The sequence below is a fragment of the Danio aesculapii genome, chromosome 16 (genome assembly GCF_903798145.1).
Source record: "Danio aesculapii chromosome 16, fDanAes4.1, whole genome shotgun sequence".
NCBI classification, from domain to species: domain Eukaryota; kingdom Metazoa; phylum Chordata; class Actinopteri; order Cypriniformes; family Danionidae; genus Danio; species Danio aesculapii.
In genome coordinates, this window is record NC_079450.1 from 22,809,073 (window position 1) to 22,835,229 (window position 26,157).

The 26,157-nt window shown below is 34.8% G+C and overlaps 2 protein-coding genes across 2 annotated transcripts in view; one reads left to right on the plus strand and one right to left on the minus strand.

Annotated features, from left to right (window-relative positions):
* The window catches only part of fhl3a (four and a half LIM domains 3a), a 64,259-nt gene extending 59,977 nt beyond the window's left edge, over positions 1-4,282 (minus strand). The window contains exon 1 of the mRNA XM_056474988.1: positions 4,006-4,282. The gene's annotated coding sequence lies outside the window, so the exon portion shown is untranslated. The remainder of the gene's footprint in view (positions 1-4,005) is intronic.
* Positions 4,283-9,953: 5,671 nt separating this feature from the next.
* On the plus strand, positions 9,954-14,995 carry utp11 (UTP11 small subunit processome component). The gene is made up of 8 exons (XM_056475556.1): positions 9,954-10,128; positions 10,405-10,466; positions 12,430-12,532; positions 12,618-12,731; positions 13,892-13,979; positions 14,120-14,250; positions 14,428-14,538; positions 14,718-14,995. Exons 1-8 carry the CDS (start codon positions 10,069-10,071, stop codon positions 14,799-14,801), a joined length of 753 nt encoding a protein of 250 aa, XP_056331531.1. The 5' UTR covers positions 9,954-10,068; the 3' UTR covers positions 14,802-14,995.
* Positions 14,996-26,157: the final 11,162 nt, after the last annotated feature.

Here is a 26,157-nt window from a genome sequence, read left to right on the forward strand (position 1 = left end):
AAATTGTTTGCAACAATTTTGCAGATATCATTGTTTCAGTGTACAGTGAGTTTGGGGTGAGTTGACAAACAAACTGATGTAAAGAAGACAGTAAACGGTGTACTGGTAATTCTTCCAGACATCTAAATTCACGTCACTTCATCTGGCATGGTTTTTAAAGATAAACCGAAGGCTGCATTGTGTCAGGCTTTGTGTTATCTCAGACATTTGGATACAGAGCTGCTTTATTGAAGGACAGATGTTCAAGTCCAATTGATTTGCATGTGGATGGACTGATAAATGTTTATGGCTACAATTGTACACTCTTTTTGTCTGGTGTTCAAGCCACACTTGTAAATGAACAAGAACATTCAGTGTTTGTTATGACTAAGCAAGTGGCTTAGTATAATAGTATGCCAGGGTTTCTGCTGTGTATACAAAGTATATTGCGCACAGCGATCTATTTTTTATGCATAGGCTATAATTGTGCACAGCATTCAGTGGAGCTTACTATATGAAAAAAGTACTGCATCCCTAAATGCATTGCACTCAGTCTTGTGACTTAAAAACAACAGTCCCTGTATAAGGCAAAGCTTTACAAAAAAACCACAGTGCTTCCAAAGAATGTGGCCATGACCAAGACTGCAGTCACATTGCTTTGACATGACAACAAAAAATGCATTTTCAATCTCCTTCAGTTTCTGACAAGTCTAAATTTTCCAGATGCCAAAAATGTTCTCTTGAGATGACAACATCACACAATATGGACTTTTTTTAGGACTTTATGGATCATACATACTACCAAAGGGTGCAGGAATTTTTAACCACAAGAAAAAGAATTCATCATAAAAATAACAGACTGAATGTTGTTGGCACAGCAGGAGACTCCAGAAGAGGAGACCTCTTCTTATGAGAGGAAGCCCGGTTGTGGTTAGGACTAAATGAAATACGGCCCAATTTAAGAACTTGGATTTCTTTGATGGACACCGTGATGGGTTATTTAAAAGCCCTTTGTGATGACTTCTTAGGATGGGATATGGTAGAGAAAACAATAAAAACCTTCTGTCTTTTTAAAAATGTTAGGCCTTGCAATTTAACTAACAAATTTAAAAATATTCACTACCGGTTAAAAGTTTGGGGTAAGTTGGACTTTTAAATGTTTTAAAATAAGCTTCTCCTGCTCATCACGGCTGCGTTTGTTTCATCAAATATACAGTACAGATTATGAAATGTTATTGCACTATAAAATAACTGTTCAACAGTATTTTGTCATTTAATTTAATCATTTATTCCAGTGATTTTAAAGATTAAGTTTCAGCTTATTACTCCAGTCTTCAAAGTCACATGATCCTTCAGAATCACAATCACTAATCACAATCTTAATTACTATTATTATTATTATTATTATTATTATTATTATTATTATTATGATTATTATTAATGGTAATAGTAATAAAAGCAACAATGACTTAAGTAATAATTTCATTTGAAACTACATACAATAAGTAATAAATAAATATTTAATAAATAAGTACTTAACCATTTAACAATTGTTTTTACATTTAATTAAGATCACTTTGATGAACAGAATAATTTTCTTTAAAAAAAATCATGAAAAATGTTTTATCCCAAACTTTTGACCAGTAGTGTACATACAAAAAATGTTTTTAAAACGTATAAAGATATTTTTGAAAGTTCTCAAGTAAGTTTAAAAATAGAGTAAAACAGTAATATTGCAAAAAATATACATTAAATCTTTTTTTATTTGTTAAAATATAATCTATTTCTCTGCTATTATTAAACACTTAATTTTAACAAGATACATCAGGAATACATTCATTCATTTATTTTCTTTCACAGACAATTTAGCCTACCCAATTCACCTACACCACATGTCTTTGGACTTGTGGGGGAAACCAGAGCACCTGGAGAAAACCCACATGAACACTGGGAGAGCATGCAAACTCCACACAGAAACGCCAACTGACCCAGCCGAGGCTCAAACCAGCAACCTTCTTGCTCTGAGGCGAACGTGCTACCCACTCTGCCACCGTGCATTAAAAATATTTCTCATGACATCAGTTGATTGTGCAACTTCTTATTAAAAATATTAATTCAGATGTATTTTCATAGTGTGACTTAACTTAATCACAGCATAACTTGTTTATTATGATTTTTGTATTCTGTTTATATTTATTCATTTATTTATTTATTTTTATGGCCCTCCTTGTCTTTATCCTTTTTTGTATGTTCATTAAAACCAATAAACTAAGAATTTTAAAAAACAATAATATGAATATCCCCCCCCCCAAAAAAAATGACCCAGAATTGTTGAATGGTGGTGAATTTTAAAAATCTAAAATTTTAATGTAATAATTAATTATTGAAGTGACTAAAACAAATTCCCTGTTTATTGTGTCTTTATAATTAGAGAATTAAATACAGACACGTGTTAATGTGTTAGGGCATATAGCGTAGAACTGAATATTGCACAATCGCCTCCTGAACCACGCAGTTAAATGAGTCATAATACAGTATGAGCAGCACACTATGGCTCATAAAGTTTGTGGCATTTATATGAGAGGGATGGAACTTAAAGTTTCAAAGGTATGATATGGTTTCTTCACAAGCACCTCTGAACTCCTCTTGGAATAATGAATGAGAAAAGAATGGCAGAGCGCTGGCGGCAGATAGCATGGGAATCTGCCTCTTAAGTAAGCACTTTAAAGGCTGCTTAATACACCAAAAAAGCACAGGGATGCACCGCAAAGATATCTACTCTGCTTTTTTCTCATGCACACACAAATCACATGCATGCCAGAACATGCCATAAAACTTATAGTACAACTTTAAAAATAAAAATAAAAAAATCAATGAGTCACTGAGCATGACAACTGACCGGCTGCCTGCAATACAGGATGCAGTAACAGCAGCATGGCTAGAAAATAGAAAAGAAAAAGGAAATGAGATGTGAACCCCGTTCTGTTCTTCCTGCAAACTTTCCTGACCTACTCACTGCATTTTTGTTTTGCATTCGTCTGACTTGTCAAGACTTTGCTGAGAAACGAAGCCAAAAGTTTAGTCACCCGCTGATGTGATTTTTAAGCAGACTCACCCATTGACTGATAACATATTTCCACTCATCAGTTTTCAACCATTCAAGGTGTGTCTTTGTGAGTCACATCACTTACTGATATGTGATTTCCTGTTGTATGTTTAATTCAGTGCTACTTTCTATAAACACAGCAGATTATGAAATAGCATATTATCACTCTCAGCGGATGTCTATATTATTACCTCATCAAACAGTGCTGGTTACTAAAAACCGTTCACTTCGCCTTGGAATGCAACATGTCCTGGGATGAGCTGTGCTCTAAGATGAGCGATCAAGTTCCAACCTGGATTTGCTTTTGGCTAAACTCAAGAATATGTCAGGACCCCCATGGCACACACGTCTTCAATCTGTTTCTCTAAAAGTTTTCTGGACACTCACAAAAAGACTTTGGCTGTCAGAAAGCTTACACAAATTACTGTCATGTCATGACACGTGTGCCAGATTCTTCTGAGAATTACAGGTGTGTGGAGCACAAAAAGTTCACCACAGAAAAGTTAAAGATGACCTTGAAAGGGTTTAAATATAATCTTTCTCTCACTTAAGAATGAATGGTATTTCTGTTACTGCTGGTTCAGCAAATATATTTTTAACCCAAAGCCAAACATGAGTAAGCATTCAACAGGTGATCCTAGGTATTTTTACTTCCATGAACTATCTATGAAACTGCAATTTGAGTGTTATAATGCTATATTAACCAGTTATAACAGTTATTTGAAGTAGAACAACAGGTTTTGCCTTCAACTTCCTCGAGAGCTTTTACTATATGAATGAATGGACACTTTCATAGGCGAACAGTTAATCGATTTTTACTCGCTGGCTATCAATAATAATAAACGGGTTGTGAGTGCTCTCTGTCACGTGAGTTTCTTACTTTAAATGGCAAGAAAGAAAGGAAGAATAAGCGCACTTACCCAGTCAAAACTCCTTCAGTACTCTGTCCTAGTCGGGTCAGTTAAGTTGGCCTGGTCAGCAGATGTGTAGTCCTGCAGAAGTGTCCGGCTCTCCCTCAAAGCACCGAATGAGAGAAATGCTCGCGCTCAACTCTCCATGCGCTACTATTGAGGAAGTTGAGTGAGTCACAAGCTCCCGCCCCAGTGGATGGTCTTCCTTCTTTCCGAAGAAAGTTTCATTCAATAAGTCTTAAATTGAGTTTGCTTCGTTATCGACTGACTTCTTGTCTGCAGTTATCTTTAGCGCGCAAAAGAGCATCTGTTTGCAGCAAATGATAGCGGATCAAATGCTTGCTTACCTGATACTTGACACTCACATCTGAGGGGGATGATGAACTTTTTTCTCTCGGTAAACGTAGCTGCGCATGGGGGGATGGAGCATATTGTGGTTTTTATAAAACGGAGTTGATGATTATGATGTTTTATCTCATTGTACCTTACATACGTCGTTTATTATTAACAATTGGTTTGGTGTTTAAGTCTAGAAACATTCAGCTGTAGAAATTCAAGGAAAGTTCATCGTTAATTATTTTTTTCTTTTATGCTTCAAGAAAAATGATTGTACTACTATAATTAAATTTCTGCAGCGGTTATAATTATATATGACATTTTTAGCCAGTTTTTGAGTAAAGAATCACAATTAAAATGTTCAACTTGTTCTGTAAATCTTCAATGTTTTAGTGCTTTAGTTCTTTGTAAAGAAGAGACGGATTAGGGCTATTGTTGAAAATAGTTTATAAAAGAAAAATGTAGAAGCTAATAATTTAAAATTTAATATGAAACATCTATATGGAATATAATAATAAATAAATAAATAAATAAATTTAAACAGTGACGCGTGTACTGTATGTCTATTGGAATGGCCTGAACACTTAATGTGGAAAACAATTTAAAACACATTGTTTCAGACTACAATAATGGATGAGCAAATTATTCATTCATTCATTCATTCATTTTCCTTCGGCTTAGTCTCTATTTCAGAGGTCGCCACAGCAGAATGAACCACCAACTATTTCAACATATGTTTTACCAAAGTCTCTTTGGTTTTATGCAGCGGATGCCCTTCCAGCTGCAACCCAATACTGGCAAACACCTATACACACTCATTCACAGACAGACACACACTCATACACTACGGCCAATTTCATTCCTTTTCTTTTCAGCTTAGTCCTTTATTAATCAGGGGTTGCCACAGCGAAATGAACCGCCAACTTCAACAGCATATTTTTTACGCAGCAGATGCCCGTCCTGCTGCAGCCGCGTAAACACCCATACACACTCATTCACACACACACACACACACTCATACACTACGGCCAATTTCATTCATTCATCCATTTTCTTTTAGGCTTAGTCCCTTTATTCATCAGGGGTCGCCACATTCATCAGGAACCGCCAACCTATCCAGCATATATTTTACACAGCGGATGCCCTTCCAGCAGTAACCCAGTACTGGAAAACACCCATACACACATTCACACATACACTCGTACACTATGTCTATTTAGTTTTGTTCAAATCACCTATACCGCATGTCTTTGGCCTGTGGGGGAAACGCGAACGCGAACACGAAGAGAACATACACACTCCACACAGAAATGCCAACAAGCCCAGCTGGGACTCAAACCAGTGACCTTCTTGCTGTGAGGTGACAGTATTTACCAATGAGCCACTGTGCCGCACCTGAACAAATTATTCAAATCAAATCAAATCAAATCAAATTAAATCACTTTATTGTCACATCAGCAGCAGCACATGTGCTGTGATGAGTGAAAAGCTTAGGTGCTGGCTCCAGACTAAATACAGATAGTGCAAATACAATGACAGAGCAAAATACAGACAGTGCAAATACAACTATAGTTCAAAATACAGAAAGCGCAAAATACAATAACATACAACAGCATCCCACCCCCCCCATTCCCCCGCTCAAAAAAAAAAGGACAATGTAAAAAAACATACAATGTAAAAAAAACAGGACAATGTAAAATGCCATTTGATATTTGCAAAAGTTTGCTAAAATAATACTTAAGGCACTTAAATGTGATAATCTGTAACAGAGGTAAGTGTTTCTTTGATCTGTTTTGATCTTTGATCTGTTTTGATCTTTGATCTGTTTTGTTTTCTCATCTTTGAAATATGATAGGCTACTCAGAAGATACAATATCAAGACTCTCTTGCAAGATTAATGTGACTTTTTTCCTTGTATTAATTCAGACAACCACCAAAAAAGAAAAACACTGACTGAGCAATTGCTCTACATTAAATGATGAATCTCATGTCATCAGAGATTATATTACTGAAATTTACTTAATACATTTTGAGTTGACATATGAATGATTGGCTAACAATAAACAAACAGGTGTATAGTGCCTTCTTATACCAAGAAGACTCTCCCAAAGAGAGTGTGCGCTATTCACATTTATTGAATTACGCCAATAAGGGACATCATGCTTTTCTCTTAAACCCATTATGATGTACCAGATGTTTGATCCTCTGTGTCAGGACTGTAATTCCATTAAGGTTTTATTGCCGCTCTTTAGCAGTTAAAAAAAAGGTTTATCAGATTACACCAAATGTAATAAAGTGTGAAATGTAAAATACCTCCATTACAGCCTCTTATGCTGATAATTCCCCTTATCCTCCAAATAATACAGACAATTGTGTCCTTGTCTATCATGTTTTCAGGATTCTCAAATGCTTTTTATTAATATTTTGTACTGCTGGCTCAAATTGTGTAATGAAAATAAGGGGATGGCTGTTAATTGTCCCATATCCACTCTTTACAAGGTTTTTGTGGTCGACTTTTGAGAGTGAGAACCAGACGTTTCAGAGAGGCCTCTTCCTGGAAGGATCTAGGGTTGTTAACATCCTTGGTAAAACCTGAAATTATAAGTTTTAAATCTGGTAAATGGTTTCCTATGTTTCAAGGAATATACTCCTGCTGACACAGGAGGAATAAAACATAAATAAGATTTCCCACAATCCAGACTATCGGGAATATAACATTTGTACAGATAGAATAAAGCAAACTGCACCATCATGTTGAAAAATTAGATGAAATCTGGGTTATTAACTGCAGTGCACATATAAGTTTTTCTTGATTTGTATTATTCTGTGCATATAAACCTTACATTGCTGGTTAAGCGAAAAAATTCCAAGGTCTTGAGCTCAGCTACTGGCCAGTAACATTGTGTCATTTGTGTGATTTTTAAAGCCCTATATTAAAAACCAAACAGTAGTATATCTTTCAAGCAAGGGCATTCCAGAGCTATCATAAACCTATAACCTCCATTCTGCCCATTTGACATTCTGCCCTCATTTAAACACAGGTTCGGACTTGGTCCATCCCTGAAGAGTTTTGTCGAGAGTCATATATAATCTGATTAAATCATATATATTGTGATTAAATACAGTCAGGGAAATGCTTTAAATCTCATGTTTTTGTTTCACATGCTTTACTGTGGTTCACTTTCTCTAGGAAAAGTCTGTCAGTTCACTGAGTTTTATATGTCTTGAAAGCCCACAAACCTTGGGTCAGTGAATGATGACATCATTTGGAAAAAGTGATCCTTCTTAGTGAAGAGTCTGCATGTTTTGAAAATCTCACACATCTGATTTTTTCAGTCATGCAAGAAGAAAAGGGGATATGTGGGGTAATGTGAAGTAAGAATGCGTTAATTCTTCTTCCACGGTTCCACGTTTTTTTTTGTTTAAAGAAATTTAAATATATATATATATATGTATATATGTGTGTGTGTGTCAATAATTTCACTTTTTTAAAAGAATAAATTCCTTATATTACATTTAAAGTGAAGAACTGAACATAAGCAAAGGAGACTGAACAAATTTTACAAGAATATTTAAGATAGCAATTATATTAGAGCATTTAAATCTTATTATTTGTCTAATTATTATTGAAGTATTTACTTTAATGTAACATTGGAACAAAAGTATTTATTTGATATCTGAAAGGTCTAAAAAACTCTGAACACAGTGGGAAAACTTGACTGCCAGAGTAAAAGCAAAGCTAGCTGCTATGTTTGTATAGCTGTACATAATTTGTACATAAGATCTATTTTTGTTAATATAAACTATTTTCAAATACAGCTGTTCTAAATTATATTTTATTTTATTTTAAATAAGGCATCCACAGTCTAGAAAGTTGCACGTGTATTTTCTTGACCTTGAAATACATTGTGAAACATATTTGGTGTGGTGGTTGAAATTTTAAATTAGACAAATTTAAATTATTTAGCCTCACAATTACAAAGTAGATTTACACACACTACCAGTCAAAAGTTTGGGCTCAGTTCTTTTTTTTTTTATGTTTTTTTTTTTAAAGAAAATTATTCTGTTAATCAAGGCGGCATTTATTAAATGTCATTTTTTTTATATATTTATTAAACTTTTAAATAATTGCTTTCTTATTGTATGTAGTTTCAAATGAAATTATTATTCCAGTCATGATTGCTTTTATTACTATTACTATTAATATTCATAATATTGATCATTGATCATAATAAGTGATTTCTGAAGGATCATGTGACTCTGAAGACTGGAGTAATGAAGTTAAAAAAAATAAATATTTAAACCACTGGAAGAAGTGATTAGATTAAATTAAATGATAAACTACTTTTGAACAGTTATTTTAAAGTGCAATAACATTTCACAATTTTACTATTTGTACTGTATTTTTGATTAATTCAATGCAGGTTGCAGGATAAGCTTATGTTAAAACATTTAAAAATCCTACTGACCCCAAACTTTTGACCGGTAGTGTATATTTAAATCATATGTAAGCAAGATTTAATATATGTCTGCATTACAGTTTGTAAGTTCCTCACCTTATTTTTTGCCTACTACAAAAAAATAAAAAATAAATAAAAACAGTGGGAAAGACTTACACTACCAGAACATAATGTTCTGTATTTCCAAGTAATGCCCTGTGTTTTTGAGCCAGAGGAAAAGCTAGTTGTTATTTCAAATCTGCCCTTGCTTATATCCCATGCCCTGCATGTTTTGACACCCCAATTGGCTGTTTTCTTTGCCTTTTCATTCTCAGAAGACGAGCCAACTAATGGATAAACTGGACCTTTGGAGCTATAAGTGGCGCACAGGTGTCGTCATCAGATTTGAGCTTTTCGCATTTGTCACACTAATGGCCGAAAGCTGTCCTTCTGCTTAAGATTGTAATGGGGTGCCTGGGCTATAGTAGTAAAACCTGTTTGAAAAACACCAAGTGTTATCTGTTAGTGTTAACCAATCTCTTTGGCAGATATAGGCCGTCATTATCATGACCAAAGTGATTTAAAGTGTCAACACACTGGCCAGTATATATAAACCAAGTGTCTCAGCACCCAAGGTTTGTTATTGAGTTCTTCCCGCCATGAGTCTGGCTATCTTCCTCACACTGAACAGTGGACAAGACCTGTGATGGATATCTCTGATTATTAGATGGCCATATAAAGCTAATGTTGTGGTATTCGCTCAGTGTCAAGGATACAGTGTGTTAGTGGAGCTCATTTGCAGTTTATGGGACTACATTGAATGGATGGATTTTTAACATGATTTTATCGAAGTCAGGAACAGTTTTGACTGTTTGGAACTGTTAGGAAAATTTAAGGGCACTTTTTGGATAAATCTGTTGCAGTGTGTATAATTGGAGGACACTGCCATCTGCTGTCGATACTGCTTAAGAAACGTTTCTTCGATGCTCATTTTAAAATTAAAGTATTCACATAAATATTATATTTCTGATCATTTGCTGCTTTTACAGTAGTACTTTTATTTTGTGTAGTTTTTTGTTTATTAGTTAGTTAGTTTGTTTGTTTGTTTAAATATTTGTTTTATTCAAAGACTTAATTTTTTTTGCTCCGAATCTGCTGCTGTGAATCGTCCAGCAACTGTTTGCCATTGTATCCACGTGAGCGCGGAACTGTACATGTGGGGTTGTTCGGCGTTTACACAAATTCCTGTATAGGTATTTCCAAATCATCAAAATAGGATTGGTCTTATTTTACAGCCATGTCTTCTTTTCGAAAAGCTTTGAAGTCTAAACAACGAGACCACAAAGAGCGATCACAGGTACGTTTAAACTCACTGTTGACTAACGTTAGCGTGTTGTATTGCTAAGTAGTACGTGTTGTACAAACGTTTAATATTATAGAAATAATGTATTTAATCTTACATGTCATACTTTGCAAAGATGTATTTGTAGCGCCAATTTTAACGGGGCAATTTAGCACGGTATTACTGAAAAAGAACGGGTCCTTTATGTTGTACATCTTCTACTTAAGTAAAAACAATGTTTAGCTAATCATGTGTCTTGTTTATTAACGTGGCCTTTATCCCTCATCACAGCTCGGTTTCAGGAAACATTTGGGATTGTTAGAGAAGAAGAAAGACTACAAACTTCGCGCAGAGTAAGACGATTTTATGATTTATTATTGTTGGAGTTTCTACCCAATGTAGAGTTTAGTGTTTGTTGATGCTTGTTTACTTAGTTGCTTTTCATTGAAACGGATACAAAGAGATACAGTTTGTCATTCTTAAAATAAGGATGTATGTTTTTCTCGGAGTTTAATTGGCAAAGAATTAAATTATCAATATTTCTAAATTGTTAAGGAGTCCCAATTTGCATTAACCCTACAAAAGATGTATTATGAAAATAGGTTTCATACTTAGAGTCTACTTTAAGGTTTTAAATAACTTAATAATGCACCGTGAACCGTTAATAGTTTTACTCACATTTACTCACCCTTCAATTCAGTTCCAAATCTGTTTGTCATTCTGTTAAACACAAAAGAATATTTTGAGCAAACCTGTAACCATTGACTTCCAAACTATTTTTTTCTACTGTGGATGTCAGTGGTTACAGATTTTCAGCCTTCTTCAAAGTAACGCGTAAGCATAAAGAAACACAGCATTTGGAACCACTTGAGGATGAATAATGAATAAACCTTAATTTTAGGGTTAATCTCTTTAAATAGGTTATTTCAATGTCATCCAATGGATTATTTATTAAATAAACGTTTTATAAAAAAAAATGAAAATTAAAAGCTCTACTACACTTCTACTATTTTGAACTCAGTGTACTATTTTTTTAACTCAGTGTACTTTCTACAGAATATTACAGATATTACAGATATATTACAGATATATACAGAATAGTTACAGTTATTTAAATGTAACATTAAGTTGATGGTATTACCTGTCTTTGTACTGTTACTTCAGATTTGTTTGTTGTTAAAATACAGCTCTGTATGATTGCAGTACAATTTAACCTGTTATCTGTAAAAAAAATTCTGTAAAGTATTTCTTTGTTATACAGAGAAATAGATATATTTATATGAATTCAATTCATGCTTATTCTTTCTTGTGTTTTTTAATAGTATATTTGTTAAGATATACTTGCTGACTAATGGGTCAAAACTAGTATAAAATAAAAATGTCAGAATAATGTGATCCTTATAAGGATAGTTAACCCAAAAGTCTTCTTTTACTCACCCTTTGCTGGTTCCATATATGTTTGTCTCTCTACTGTTAAAGACAAAAGAATATATTTTGAGAGAACCTGTAACCATTTACTTGCATAGTGTTTTTTTTTCCTTCTATGGATGTCAATGGTTTTTGTACAGGTTTTCAGCAGTCTTTAAAACATTTCTTTTGTCTTCAACAGAAGGAAAAAACAAAATGAATAAACTTTCATTTGTGGGTGAACTTTATCTTTAAATAAACAAATAAAAATTGGATGATATATAAAAACATTTTACACTGAATGTCATTTTAGCAGTTGTCTTCTGTAAATCAATAAGATATGTATGATACTAACTGTTATGCTTACAGATTAAATTAGATGACACAATCTGATGTATTTCAAAAAGTTAAAATTAAAACCTGTATTACTCTATTATTATTTTGATGCTTGAAATCCTTTTTTTGTTTGTTTTTCAGTCATAGGGTACTTTCTATAGATAGCAGATAGTTATTTAGATGTAACATTGTTTAAGTTGATAGTATTACCTAGAATATATTACCCAAGTTTAGTAATGTTACTTTAGATTAGTTTAAGTGCAACTCTTTATTATTGCAGTAACATTTTACTGGACTGTCCTGCTTTTAATGATTCTAGAAGGCCTTTTTATGAAATGAACTCTCTTAAGGACATTTTTAACAAAGTGACACCAGAAAAGATTAGAATTCTTATCATATTAACATTAAACATCTTATTTAACTTGTGTATTCATTTGTTTGTTGTTCTTAATTGTTTATTTAATATTGAAATGTTCTTGCCATGAAAATAGCCTTGGTTGCTGACATGGCAATAAACAAAAAATATATTACATTATTATTGCAGTACAATTTAACCTGTTATCTGTAATATAGTGACTACCACCGAAAAGAGAAGACCATCTTGGCCTTGCGCAAGAAGGCCATGGATAAGAACCCTGATGAATTTAACTTTAAAATGATACACAACCAATTAAAGGTTTGTCACCTTTCAGAATGCCATTTTTCCGTTTATTGCAAAGTGAGTGCATTAGTGACCCTTGTGATATTGTGCTTCTGTTTAGGATGGAGTTCACATGGCTAATCGAAAAGATGAAGAAATGACAGAGGAGCAGAAAAAGATGATGAGGACTCAGGACATCAGATATGTGGAAATGAAGCGGGTGTCAGAGATGAAGGTATAGCATCTTATTCATAAATATCTGTGCAGTTGTAGCTTCATCTCATTAAAAAATACACATTATGAAGATTTGCTATTATTTAACTGACCCTCAGGCCATCCAAGATGAATGTGACTTTTTTTATTTTATTCAGTAAAGCATTACAATTATTTAAAAATTATTATCTCAAGCCGTGACTCTGGTTACCATCAATAGTTGCCATTTCTGTAAATAAAACATGCATATATAAGCAAAAAAAAAAACTGTTTTCAGAGATTATAGATTAAAATTAATATTGTAAAAATTTTAGGTTTTTTGCATAAGATATTTTGCTTTATTAAACCTTAATATAGCTCTAGGAGACACGTGTTAAGTTTATTTGTTCTGTATATGAGCTATTCCATGCAAATGTCTCTTTGCCATAAAAATAATGAAGTTTTCACCAAAATATTGAGACCCTTTTTAGTTTTTTTTGACTAGGCTTGTATTTTCAAGTGCTGTAAAAATACTCAAACATGTCTCTGTCAATGTTTTCAAACTATTATATTTGATTTACCAAAGTCACACAAGTGCAAATTTCACATCTTTCACATCCATAATGGAGGGATGTCACATTCATAACCAAGCTTTTCCTTATAAATGCAAAAATACAAAATAAAATCATTTTTGATCTGTAGAGAGCCAACTTCTACGAATTTCCACAAAGTATGTTGTATACTGTAAACTCGCATACTTTTTTGGTCACATCCATAATGCATGTTTGATTTTCTCATTTAAAACATAAAAGATGTTTACATATTGATATTTTTCTGATCCTATAACTTTGTGGTTAGTTGCTTTAGAAAATATCAACAGATGCTTCAATATAAAGTTAATATACTTTCTTTTTGAACTTAGGCTTTGTTTTTACTGCAAATGTCACATCGGTAATGCTGAAATTCCTCTTATGTTTTTTTTTACTCTAAAAGATTTGCTAATTGTTTATTTTGAATTGCATGAATTGCCAAGGTTGACAGTTTCTGCAAATTTTTTTTAAACCCTTTCAGCTGAAAGAATAAAAAGACACTTATATCTTGAATTACCTGAGGGTAGATAAATTACCAGCAAGGTTTAATTTTTTTGGTCAACCATACCGGTAAAGTTTGGAATAAAACCTAACTTTTCACTTTATATTTTAGAAAATTGAAAGGATGAAGTCAGAGCTCCACTTTCTTGATGAGGAAAAGAAAAATAAACATGTCTTTTTTCTGGACACAAAAAAAGAAGGTAAAATATTCATAAAGCAAAGTTTGACATAAAACAATAATGGGTGGACTGTTTACAGAACCCTGATGCTCCCCTATCTGAGAAAGATACATTATTTTGTTTTATCATTAAATGTTTGTGTTTGTTTTTGTTCTTACCAGTAAAGAACTTTGACCTGGCTACACACCTTAACACAGTGCCTGAATTGGTGGACAGAGCATATAACAGACCTACAATAGAGACGCTGGAAAACAAGAGCATTGTGGGAGCAATGAAGGCCAGGGAGATAAAAGTAACTTAGTTTCTATGTACCATACTGTAATAAGTAGTAATATTATTCTTTATTGTTGTTATAATTATTCTCTTAATATAAATAATCAATGAATTCTGCAATGCTAATTTATTCATCATTTATATCTTATTTTTGTTACAATTATTTAATCTTTTTTTGCTTGTTTATTTCTTTCAGAGACTTGCTAAAAAGAGGAATGAGCAGTATCTGAGGCTTTCAGAGCGTATTGACAGAGAAAAAAAAATGTTTGTCATTAGTCAAAAGATTCAAACTAGAAAAGATCTACAAGTGAGTGCATTTATTTCCATTGAACCCGTTCAACATGGCTGTTCTTTTTAATTACACATACATATTCCTCAATGTCTTTTTTGATATCAGGATATTTTCTTATGAGTTATTGGCAATATTTTAAGTTTTGTTGTTTTCATTATTGATTGACTTCTTGGTTGTGCTTTTATTGCTGACAGGATAAGGTGAAGAAGGTAAAAGTCCGCAAAGAGACCAGTACCGCTCCTGCCATCTATAAATTTCAGGCTAAGAGGAAAAGATGAAGTCTTTGGTCTGTCTCGTTGTCCTCAGTCAGCTGGAGTCTAGTGTCAAGGAAGTGGACTTAAAATTCTGGATTGATTTTTCACTTCTGTAAAATGGAGATGCTATGCTGGTAATCTTGCACATATAAGGCAAGGAGTTTGTACATATTTATTGCCAATACGTTTTTGCTATTACAATAAAATGTTGTCTGTAATGTTTTGTAGTTTATTGGTTTTCTCAATAGATGGCACTAGCACATCTCATCTGATCTTATCAAATCTACAACCAGCATACAAAAGAGCTACTTCAGTGTCACTTGATGTTGGTGTCTGTTTATAAAATGTAACTATTGAGCCTTCAAGAATCCTCAACTTTTGATTTATAAAAAAAAAAAAAAAAAGTTTTTTAATTACTTTTTTTATTATTATTATTTTTTTTTACTGCTGAGACTCGTTTAAAGTCTTGTTTATTCATGATGGGGCCCGATTAGATACTGTGCTACTGTTTTTCAATTGAGTAAATTTTATCATTTTGCCAGCAAAATTTGAACGGTTATATGTTAAGATGTACAATTTTGTGCTGATTTTTTTACATTTATATATTCATTATGCTCAGTGACAATTATTATGCTCAATGAGCATTATTTTACCCTCATTTTGTCAGAATAATTAATTTTATTTAACCTGGACACCAAAATGGGAAGTTGTTGTTGTTATTATTATTATTATTATTATTATTATTATCAGTCTTTGGTAGTAAGGCATTACAAGGAATGCAATTACGTAATATAACTTTTCTAAGTAACGAGTAAAGTAACACATTACTTTTAAAAATTGAGTTATAATAAAAATTAAGTAATAATATTTGAGTTACTTTTTTAAAAATGTAACTCGTTACTTTTTAGATTAATTCACTTAAAAAAATTACTTGCTGAATTAAAATTTGTGTAATTATGTTAAATCACATTCAATGAGAGAATGAGCTCCACGTGGGAACAGACAGAAACCAAAATGGCAGAGCTTTACATTTCTGTGATGGAAGTATTCTCCTTATTTTGAACACATAAAAGAAAAGGGGATTGTCTTAATGGACAGTGATTTTACTAATAAGACAAAAATTCAAAAGTAGCAAACACAATGCCTTCAACTTTCAATAATCTGTTTATACGGCATGTGTATCAGGAAGCTGTCTGAAGGTAACGTCAATTGTTTTTTTAAAGGGCACCTATGATAAAAATCATCTTTTGGAAGCTGTTTGGACAGAACTGTGTGGGTATAGTGTGTCCACAGTCATATTGGGTGATATTAAGACAATAAGTCTTTAAATTTCCTGACATTAAAATAGGATCCAAATCCCAGCCGCATGTCAGTACAATTTTAAAAGAAGACGCATCAATCCCGGTTTGTGGACATTAAATCAGGTTCATTTTATACATTAACATAACGGATATCCATACAGCAGTGGAGATTAACGTGTACATTTGCCGTGCAAAAACTGCAAAGTTAAACTGGCATGCCGTGTGTGTGTGAACTTTGTAATGACATGGTGTATGGCTTAAATTAACTCCACAACAAACACATCAAATAAGCATTGAGAAAGTTCTTACTGTAGTATTTCTCACAAACGTTATGCGAGATCTGTTCCTTCATGTCTGTCACTGTGCTGTTTATCTGATGCACGCAGTTGGAGGCACACTCTGACAGGCACGTGGGAGCGGTGGCGGGGAAAACTAGCATTCAGGCACAGGCAACAAAAACAGCTACATTGTGTTCAAAGCAAAACAAACCCAATGTCCTGAAAGCTATAATAAATCTGATGGGTGTTTTGAGCTGGAACTTTACAGACACAAAGACTTATGTTTAATCTTGAAAAAGTGTTAAAATAGGTGCCCTTTAAAGGTAAACGAATGGGTAGGTTATACAGTGTGCCATTAAATGCAAAGCTCCTCTATTAAAAAAAAAAGAAAGAAAAATACCCAGCAAGTTCTGAAGGAGATCAAGCCCTTGGCAGGTATGAAAAAGTAACTCAAAAGTAACATAACCCCTTACTTTCCATAAAATGTAACTAAGTAACGCAACAAGTTACTTTTTCGGGGAGTAACTCAATATTGTAATGCATTACTTTCAAAAGTAACTTTCCCCAACACTGATTATTGTTATAACTGAGACTTGGTATAGTCTTCAGAGGTTATCCGCAATGCTTGGTTGGATTTGCTTTACCTCTTTATTTGAACACAGTATTTTAAACAGAAGTCTGCTTCCTCAGAACTTTAAATGGCCCACTTTTAAACACTCTTGTATCAATCTCGTCCCTGCTAGTGCAATTGTTCATGTGAAAGGTTGAGCTCTGTCTGCGCAGACTGAGCTTTTTGTGTCATCTCTGCGTGGCTTGATTGATCATGCAGGTGGCAGCGGCTTCATAAACAGGCCTCATCCATTACCCTCTCCTGGGACAGAGAGGAGGGGGGGAATCAGGAACAGGGAAATGTCACTGTGTTCTCGAGGAGCGATCCAGGAGTCTTGTCTGTGCCAACGCTGACCACAGGAAAAAAAATGTTTGTAATGCATATACACTACTCTAATGCTCATGCTAAACATGTTATACATGCATGCTATCCCTTTTTTTTGTGAAGGAATTACAAGTGCGTGTTCAGAGTGACATGAACATGCGTGTCTAAGCCTGGTGATATTTACAAAGCAGGTCCGTGTGACCTATCAATATTGACCTTCTGTATTTGCACAATTCTCAGCCAAAAGAAGTGACAGGCGGAGTGTGCGTCATGTGGCGGAGTATTCATCACCGCGACCGCCTCGGTTTGGACTGGAGGGTCACGCAGCCGTGTGCGCAGTTCCGCTCTGCTTCCGTCTGTCATCGCACAGAAGGCCACTGTTCTTACTGAAGCCTGTCTTTCATTCGGATCAGCTTTTGCACTGGGGTCACGGCTGCAGGTCTTCCCCTGCAGTGTTGGTAGTGACCCCTAGATTCGAAAGATATCTGCCAAACATCCTCTACATTGTGCTGTAATGTTATTCACATTTGGAGATGTAATAGAGGCCCCCGTGGAGCTCTCCAGTAATTTGTTAAGGGTTTGGGGTTGAGTTGATGATGGGTGTGAATTGGCTCATTGGATGGGATGCCATGTGCTTATGTGTATAAGTGTGAGGATAAACTGCAGGTCACCATTGTTAATTCGGTTAATACACACACACACACACACACACACACACACACACACACATATATATATATATATATATATATATATATATATATATATATATATATATATATATATATATATATATTTATTATTTTATATATATATATATATATATATATTTATTATTTTTTTTTATATATATATATATATATATATATTATATATATAAATATATATACATATATATAATATATATATATATATATATATATATATATATATATACATATATACATATATATATATATATATACATATATATATATATATATATACATATATATACATATATATACATATATATACATATATATATATATATATATATATATATATATATATATATATATATATATATATATATATATATATATACATATATATATATATATATATATATATATATATATAAATATATAAGAAATGTTGATTGTTGGCAACTGTAACAATATACAAGATTAAATGTTAGATTCTTCTTGATGTCCATTGTCATGTATAAATCATAAAAACACCCTGTATCAAATAGATAGTGCCTGAATCTGACTCATCGTGTAGTCTGAACCTGGCACGTCACGAAGTAATGGGATTAGCAACAGAAAATTTCTTACATGAGAAATGTATTAACGTAAAGTGGGTTTTCGAGAGAAAAAGATAATTCTTGGTTCTGTTCTGTTGATCTGTTGAAAAGCTGGAGTCATGGGTGGTCTGGTAGTGTGGTGGTTTGCAATTGACTAAAGAGAGGGGTGGCGTTTAAGCTGACTAAATAATTAAAGATATTTGGCATACGTCACAGTTTTCATTAAATAACAAGACAATATTTTTCATGCATTGATAAATTGGTAAATGGTCCCAGTAATGATTATATTTTATTATATTATATTTAATCCACCAGCAAATGTTCATGACAGTCTGGAGTTTAACAGTCCTTTTGCAGAATTTGCATGTAATCTGCTATTTTGTCTTCGAAATTGCATCTGTGCTTATTCAGTATGAGGTAACTTACTTAAATGTTGTAAATCAACAGTATCAGTTCCCATGAGACTTAGTGTACATGCTTACATCATTATGCCACATTAAGCTTGGACTCATGACTGTTGTGAACATACTTGGCACCATTTGTTGAGGCTGTAGATTAAAGGTAACAATGTAAATAATGTAATGTTTTTTCCACAGGCCAATGCTTTTGCTTCTAGAGACCTCAATGTACTGCCAAGAGCCCAATATACTAATTTCCTTGACTTATTTTTAGCATTTTTGCCTTTATTATGATAGGACAGTATCAAAACAAGAAACAAAGTTGGAGAGAGAAAGGCTTGGATGAGATCAAGAAAGAGTCCATGAGTTGGCAGTTGGTGCAGTTGCACTCTAGCACACTGCCCACAAGACTATATGTGGCAACAAAGGTACCAATTTCATTTTTCCTGTTTTCCTATGTTTTTAATATTTCTCAATACCAGTAGTTGATTACTTAATTTTTTATAAATCACCAGGAACAATGGTTCAGCTATATATTCTTAATATATTCTTTCAAGAACACCTATTTTACCCCTTTTTTAAGATTTAAGACCAGTCTTTTGTGTCTCCAAAATGTGTTCGAGGTCAAAATTAGTTTCAGCTCAAAACACCCATCAGATTATTTATTATACCTTTCAGAATATTGGCATTTTCTGCTTCGAACACAATGTTTTTTGCCAGCGCCTTTAATGCTAAAAATTCAATCTTGATCACATTTAATGATGATTGATGATCACAGAGAGATCAACAGATCTTGTAATCCCAGTGCACATTCTTTTAATAGTGCACATTCCTATTTTTAAGGTGAACAATTATTCCATAAAAGTTAATACAATGAAAAAAAAGTTTGTTTTGGTAATCTTCAATCAAAATTCTGACTTTTTTTCAACAAAATTCTTCTCTGTTGACGTAAGTTTGACAGCTTTAGCATCAATATTCTTAACCATGCCTCTATTAGAGTTAGTAAGAATGATGTGCAAAAACCAAATACCAAACTTGATTGAGGCTAGTGGGCCAAAGGTAAGTAGTTGTCATGGCCATGGGCAATTTCCCAATTTATTTCAGAATATACTAGGAAACATTGCTTTATATTGACTAATAAAGTATAATCTTTAAAAATTTTAGTCATGTTTTTACATTACAGTAAAAACAAAAACTATCTCATTTATAACAGAATGGAGTTCCACTAGTTTTTGCCTTGATTTTCTCATCGATGTCTTCTGCATAGTCGAGTGACAGTATTTACATTTTATAAAATCCGATTCATTTGCATCTAACATCTAATTCAAACATTTAATTTCAGTTTGCTTTTTGTAGGCTCAGCAATGAAACAAACAAACAAAAAGGTCACTATTTAATTAGAAATGACAATCTCTGATAAAGGTATTCGCTCCAACCCTCTCCATCATTTTCACTTTCTTCTCAGATGGGATGGAGGGCCAAATCAAAGGTTACAATGGGCCAACTTTGCCCCGCAGGCCCTACGTTGGGCATCTCTGTGCAAAAAAAAGCCCCATCCCTATTCAATATTTTATGTCATTATTTCAACATACTGAAAAAAATGTCTCTGCAACTTTGGTTTCACGCAACTTTTTGGTTTTACTGTTCTACTAAAGAAAAAGTCACCTACAAAAGCCTTTTTTTCACAAAAATAACAATAATATTGTGATGTTTATGTATTTCTGTGATGATGACAATAGACTCGCATGCTGGAGGAAACAGCTCTTTTATTTTTCACTTGCACACTAACTTCCTTACATGCGCCACCTGCTTGTGACGTCAACTCACGTGACTTTACAGGTCACATCCAAATGCATATGTTACAAATATGTTATTGTGGATCAAATAAATAAAGAACCTAGTAGTAGAGATCATATAGGTTTTAATTATGATTCTCATGAAAAAAACAGTCTGAAACCTTAATGAAATCATTGAGACATGCAATCGGGATAATGTCTTAACCTGACTCCAGTGTAATTAATATGAAGTGATTCTGAACGACACTAATAAAAAGAGCTGTAAATGATGCCGAAGCCCCTCAGTATGCAAACGAGTGGGAAGAACCATTTCATAGACGAGCAATTTAGTTATCGCAGATTTGTTTCTCGCTGTTTTATGTCTTATTTAGTGTTCACTACATCGCACTATACCATTTTCCATGCAATTATATAAACATATCATTATTATATAGGCAATTAATGCAGGAGGTTTTCACACTCTTGAACTAAGGCCATTCCTTAATCACATGTAATAACAGCTTTTGGTGACTCTGAGTAGCTTTGACCAGAAAGCGATTGGCCTTGGCTGTTATTTCAGCACCTGAGCTTGCTGGATGTCAAGCCCTTCACCGTCTCTCCTCCACTGTTCCTCAAAGACTCCTTTCATGACTGAGGTTAAGAACAGCACTAATCGATTTGCCAATTAAGGTGCAGGGTAACCAACCGGGTGAACAGCAGAATCGTCGGGTCATGTGGAGAAGAAATGGCTGAGGATCTTCTATCTGCCCCTTTGAGTTGCACTGTGGTTTGTCACTCGGCTTTTGAAGTAGCGGATTGTAGTGAGAGCTGGAGAGGTGGGGGTTTGTCTCGGTGCCAGAGGGAAAGCGATTGAAGGAAAATCTTTATAACCCTCACTGCATGTGTGTGTGTGTGTTAGGTGGGATCACAGAGACCCCTTTAAATTGTCACTAATTAGCCATGAGCCTGTTTGGAAGAGGCACTCGAATTGATTAAATTTGCATTGGAGTCTAAATCACGCTAAGGCCTCCTCCCCGGTGGAGCTCGTTTCCCTTTTCTGCTCCCCAGACATGGGCCTATGGAGGGGACCCGCTGTGGGTGAGGGGACGGGACAAGGCGTGGCGTTCACCCATCTGCCTGGGTATTACCGTTAGTCCATCACTCTCCCACTGGCAGCAGTGTGCCTGGGGGATGTGTTCATTACACTTTAACTACTGGATCTGTCCTTGTCTGCTGGCAGCCGGGTGTCATTGTCTGTCTATTTCGGCGTATCCCTCCACACTCCGCTTCACTTAGCTTTTCAGAACAGCAGTCTGGCTTTATGGGCTGTTATGGCCTGTTGTTGACTGTGTTTGCTGTGTTGTTTTGTCTCACTGATGGTTTTTGTGAATGGCTCTCCTGAGATCTTAAAAGGTGTAGTTGATCCAGAAATAGAATTGGCCATTTAGGTTTTGTGTTGCGTTATGACAGTTTTAGTTTTGTCCATTGGTCAAAAATGAGTTAGCCTCAAAGTAATCCATGTGTGATACAGCTTTACATTTTTTTCATATATATGAGTGTGTTTCTTTAAAAAAAGACTGTTATAGATTTGTAATTTTCAGAAGACATCTAAAATGTCATTCTGGGGTGCGTTTCCCAAACAACGACGAAACGCATCGTTTGGGAAAAGAACGATGTAGTGACAAATGTTTCCCGAACCCCCTAGTTTCTCTGTCGCATATCCATCATTTGAACCATGTTAGTTATAACGTAAAATAGCCATAATGATGCTCTGTATTGTTTTACACGCACACGCATTAAAAAAAAAAAACAATCCAAAATTTGTTTTGGTAAAAACATGCACTCATTTTCCATATTAATTGAAATAAATGTAAATGGCACATATAGGGCCTATGATTCCTTTACAAATATTATTGAGAACATTACATACTCTATTCTAAAACATAAAATCACTTACAAAAGCTAACACGTATTCTAATATCATATATAAATCATATAAATAATATGATGAGGCTATTTATAAATAATGAGGCTATTTATTAAGAAATAAAATTTAATATTTATTAGGAAATGAAAAAAAACCCTACTTTTATAATAATAATAATGATGATGATGATTATTATTCATTTATTTTCTTTTTGGCTTAGTTCCTTTATTAATCCGGGGTCGCCACAGCGGAATGAACCGCCAACTTATCCAGCACATGTTTTACGCAGTGGATGCACTTCCAGCTCTGGGAAACATCCATACACACTCGCACACTACGGACAATTTAGTCTTCCCAATTCACCTGTGCCGCATGTCTTTGGACTGTGGGGGAAACCGGAGCACCCGGAGGAAACCCACGCAAAGGCAGGAAGAACATGCAAACTCCACACAGAAACGCCAGCTGACCCAGCCGAGGATCGAACCAGCGACCTTCTTGCTGTGAGGCGACAGCACTACCTACTGCGTCACTGCCTCACCCATTATTATTATTAAGTAGTGTATATATATATATATGTATATATATATTTTTTTTTTTAAGTCTACTTTTACTATCTGACACATGTAAACCCAGCCTGATCGCACAAGGAAACATAACTATTGTACGTTTTGTCAGTTTAGTGGCTAATTCGTCCGAAGGCATACGAGTTCAGTTGTATGAAAATGTATGATTTTAAAAAAGGAGGCATTGCACCTAACCCCACCCCTAACCGTCATTGGGTGATGAGCAAATCGTACTAAACTGTACGAATTAGATCGTACAAATTCGTATGAATTAGCCACTAAATTAAAAAGTTACGAATTGCCGTGAGATTGCATTGGTAAACCATTGGAGAAATGTTTTAACCAACAGGCCCATGTCATATACAGTACTTAATAAATAACCTATAAATTAAAAAACAATAACGTATGCTATGTTTTTTGTTTTCACAAGCTTTAAAGACGTAACATAAATTCTGCTTATATACAGTAACAGGTCAACTATAGCTTTCGTCATGAGCCACAGCTGTGTTCAAAATGACATCAACATTTTCAAAGTGCACTACGAAGAGAACGCAATTGTCAATATGAAGATCTCTAAAACTGAACTGTAAAAATACTTTGAAAGCAAATTGCACCTAAGAGAGATTACTTTAATGTGTGTTTTTTTTTTTTTTATTATTCCAAGTTTAAATGTTAGAACGTTCTAAACTAATAGGGCATAGGGGGATAACTGGGAATAGAACACAGCCAGGAACTATGTTTTTATCAGCTCCAGAGGTGTAGTTGTATTCATTCAAGTTTGTGACGCAGTTTGCGAATGTTCGTTAGAACGATGGATTTGGGAAACGGCATTAGCACATTTTATCATTTATTTTTTCAGAATTGTAATTAATATTTATGCACAATATTAGTACTGATTAATCAGTATTGATCATAAGCAGATATTAGAAATAGCTTTTTTCTTGTTATGAGCCATAACACAACATCACATGAAAATTATTACTGACTTCTTATATCTGCCAGCATTACATTTTTTAAGACATTGATTCTGTTTGGTGTCAGTTTTATCCCAGAAAAAACACACTGTAGAAAACTAATGGAGAGTATATATGTCTACAGTGCGCATATCAGTCAGACAATGTGCATACAAGTTCATCAAAACAGTTTTCCAAACATCATTTTTTCATCAAGTACATGTGATTATATATTTTTAAGGCCCTTGGGGTGCTAGGCAGACTGTGTGGGTAAAATCTGCTGCATTATTCTTTATAAAAATACTTTAAAACAATGAACTTATCCATATTGCATTATTCCTATAATTGTAAGAACAACATCAATGAGCATTCCACTATAGCCTACTTAACACACATTCCCAATAAACCTTGCACTTTTCCTCTCTCGCTCTCTCTCTCTCGCTATCTCATGGGACTGGTCCTACGGGCTGTGTGATTGCTGTAATCAGATCGCGCTGTTAATCAGAGTGTGTTCGTCAGTGTCCTGATGAGCGGCCCTCGCTGATTGTAATGTGATGCCTCTGTTCAAAAAGACCCCTCCTTCCTGAGCATCATCCCTGTCTATGGCTAAACGGGGCAGCGGCGGCTCCTATAAAGGTGCAATGGAGAGAGCAGGTGGGGGTTTTGGGGTCCGGTCTGAAATGCTTTACGACCCTGTCCTGTCCTGTCGTACACAAACAACAACACTCTCCGTATCTCGTCGTCTTTCTTGTATTTTAATGAGGTCCAAGCAGTGATACTCTTATGGCTGCCTCATCAGCCAAGTCCCTACAAGGGCTGATACAAATTAATTAACCTAATTAGAGGCTGTGATTGCAGGCGTGATTGTGGGGGCCGGGGGGAGGAGGGTGGCGCGGGGGGATGCGCTGGCAGGCAGGGCTCGGGCTGTAATAAGCCGCGAGGTGTGGGAGAAAAGCCAGATCACTGTGCATGGCTAATGAGCGGTAAAGAAATCCCCCATCCCTGCTTTTCTTTCCCCTCAGACTCGGTAAAAAGCTCCTCTCGCTGCCTTATAGGCCTCTTTTTTTGCCTATTGTCTCTTCAAATCAATCGTGTTTCGACGGGATTTTCTGTCACCTCCCACTTCTCTATGTTTATTTTATATGTTCCCAGTTTTCTGCTTTACTTTTCTCCATCTTTGTCTGCGTCTATTCTTTCTTATCATTCCCTCCCTGTGATTTGTTCTGCTTCTCCTTTACTTGTGCTCGTCCTGTATTCTCTAATGTTAATACTTTAAACCCATTCAGTCCACTGGGTACTGTGATACTTATCTTAAACCTCACAATCTGTCTTTCTCTTTCTCGTTTTCTAAACCCCCCTCCCTCCCTCTCTCCCTCTGACTCGCACGCACACGCACACACACACACACACACACACACACACACACACACACACACACACACACACACACACACACACACACACACACACACACACACACACACACACACGCACACACACAACAAGAGCAATATTTAAATTTCTTGCTATTTGTTTTGGAAACAGAACAAGGATATTCTGGAAAAGCGAAGTAAAGCGCATTTTTTCTTGCCTGGATCAGCAGTTCTAACGTTTCTAATGAGTTGGAGGAGGACTGGAAGCGTTATCTGAGGGGAAAAGAGAAGAGTTTCTCAGGAATGCACAAATGTTCTGTTCTGCCTCGTGTTGAGAACACACAGTGCCCACCTTGAGATCTAGTCAGAGTATTGTGTTTGGTATAGAGTCCAATCTATTTTAAGTCTTTTGCCTGGATAATGGGGTGACAGAATCTTCTGTGTATGTTACTAGCATGATTGACAGGGCTTTAATGATCAATACAGCAATGACAGGAATTTACATAGTCAAAGCTTTACAGAGTGTTTATAGAAACATCACACATTTTATTAAAAATGTATAAATATATGTCCCTGAAAACATTTAAATT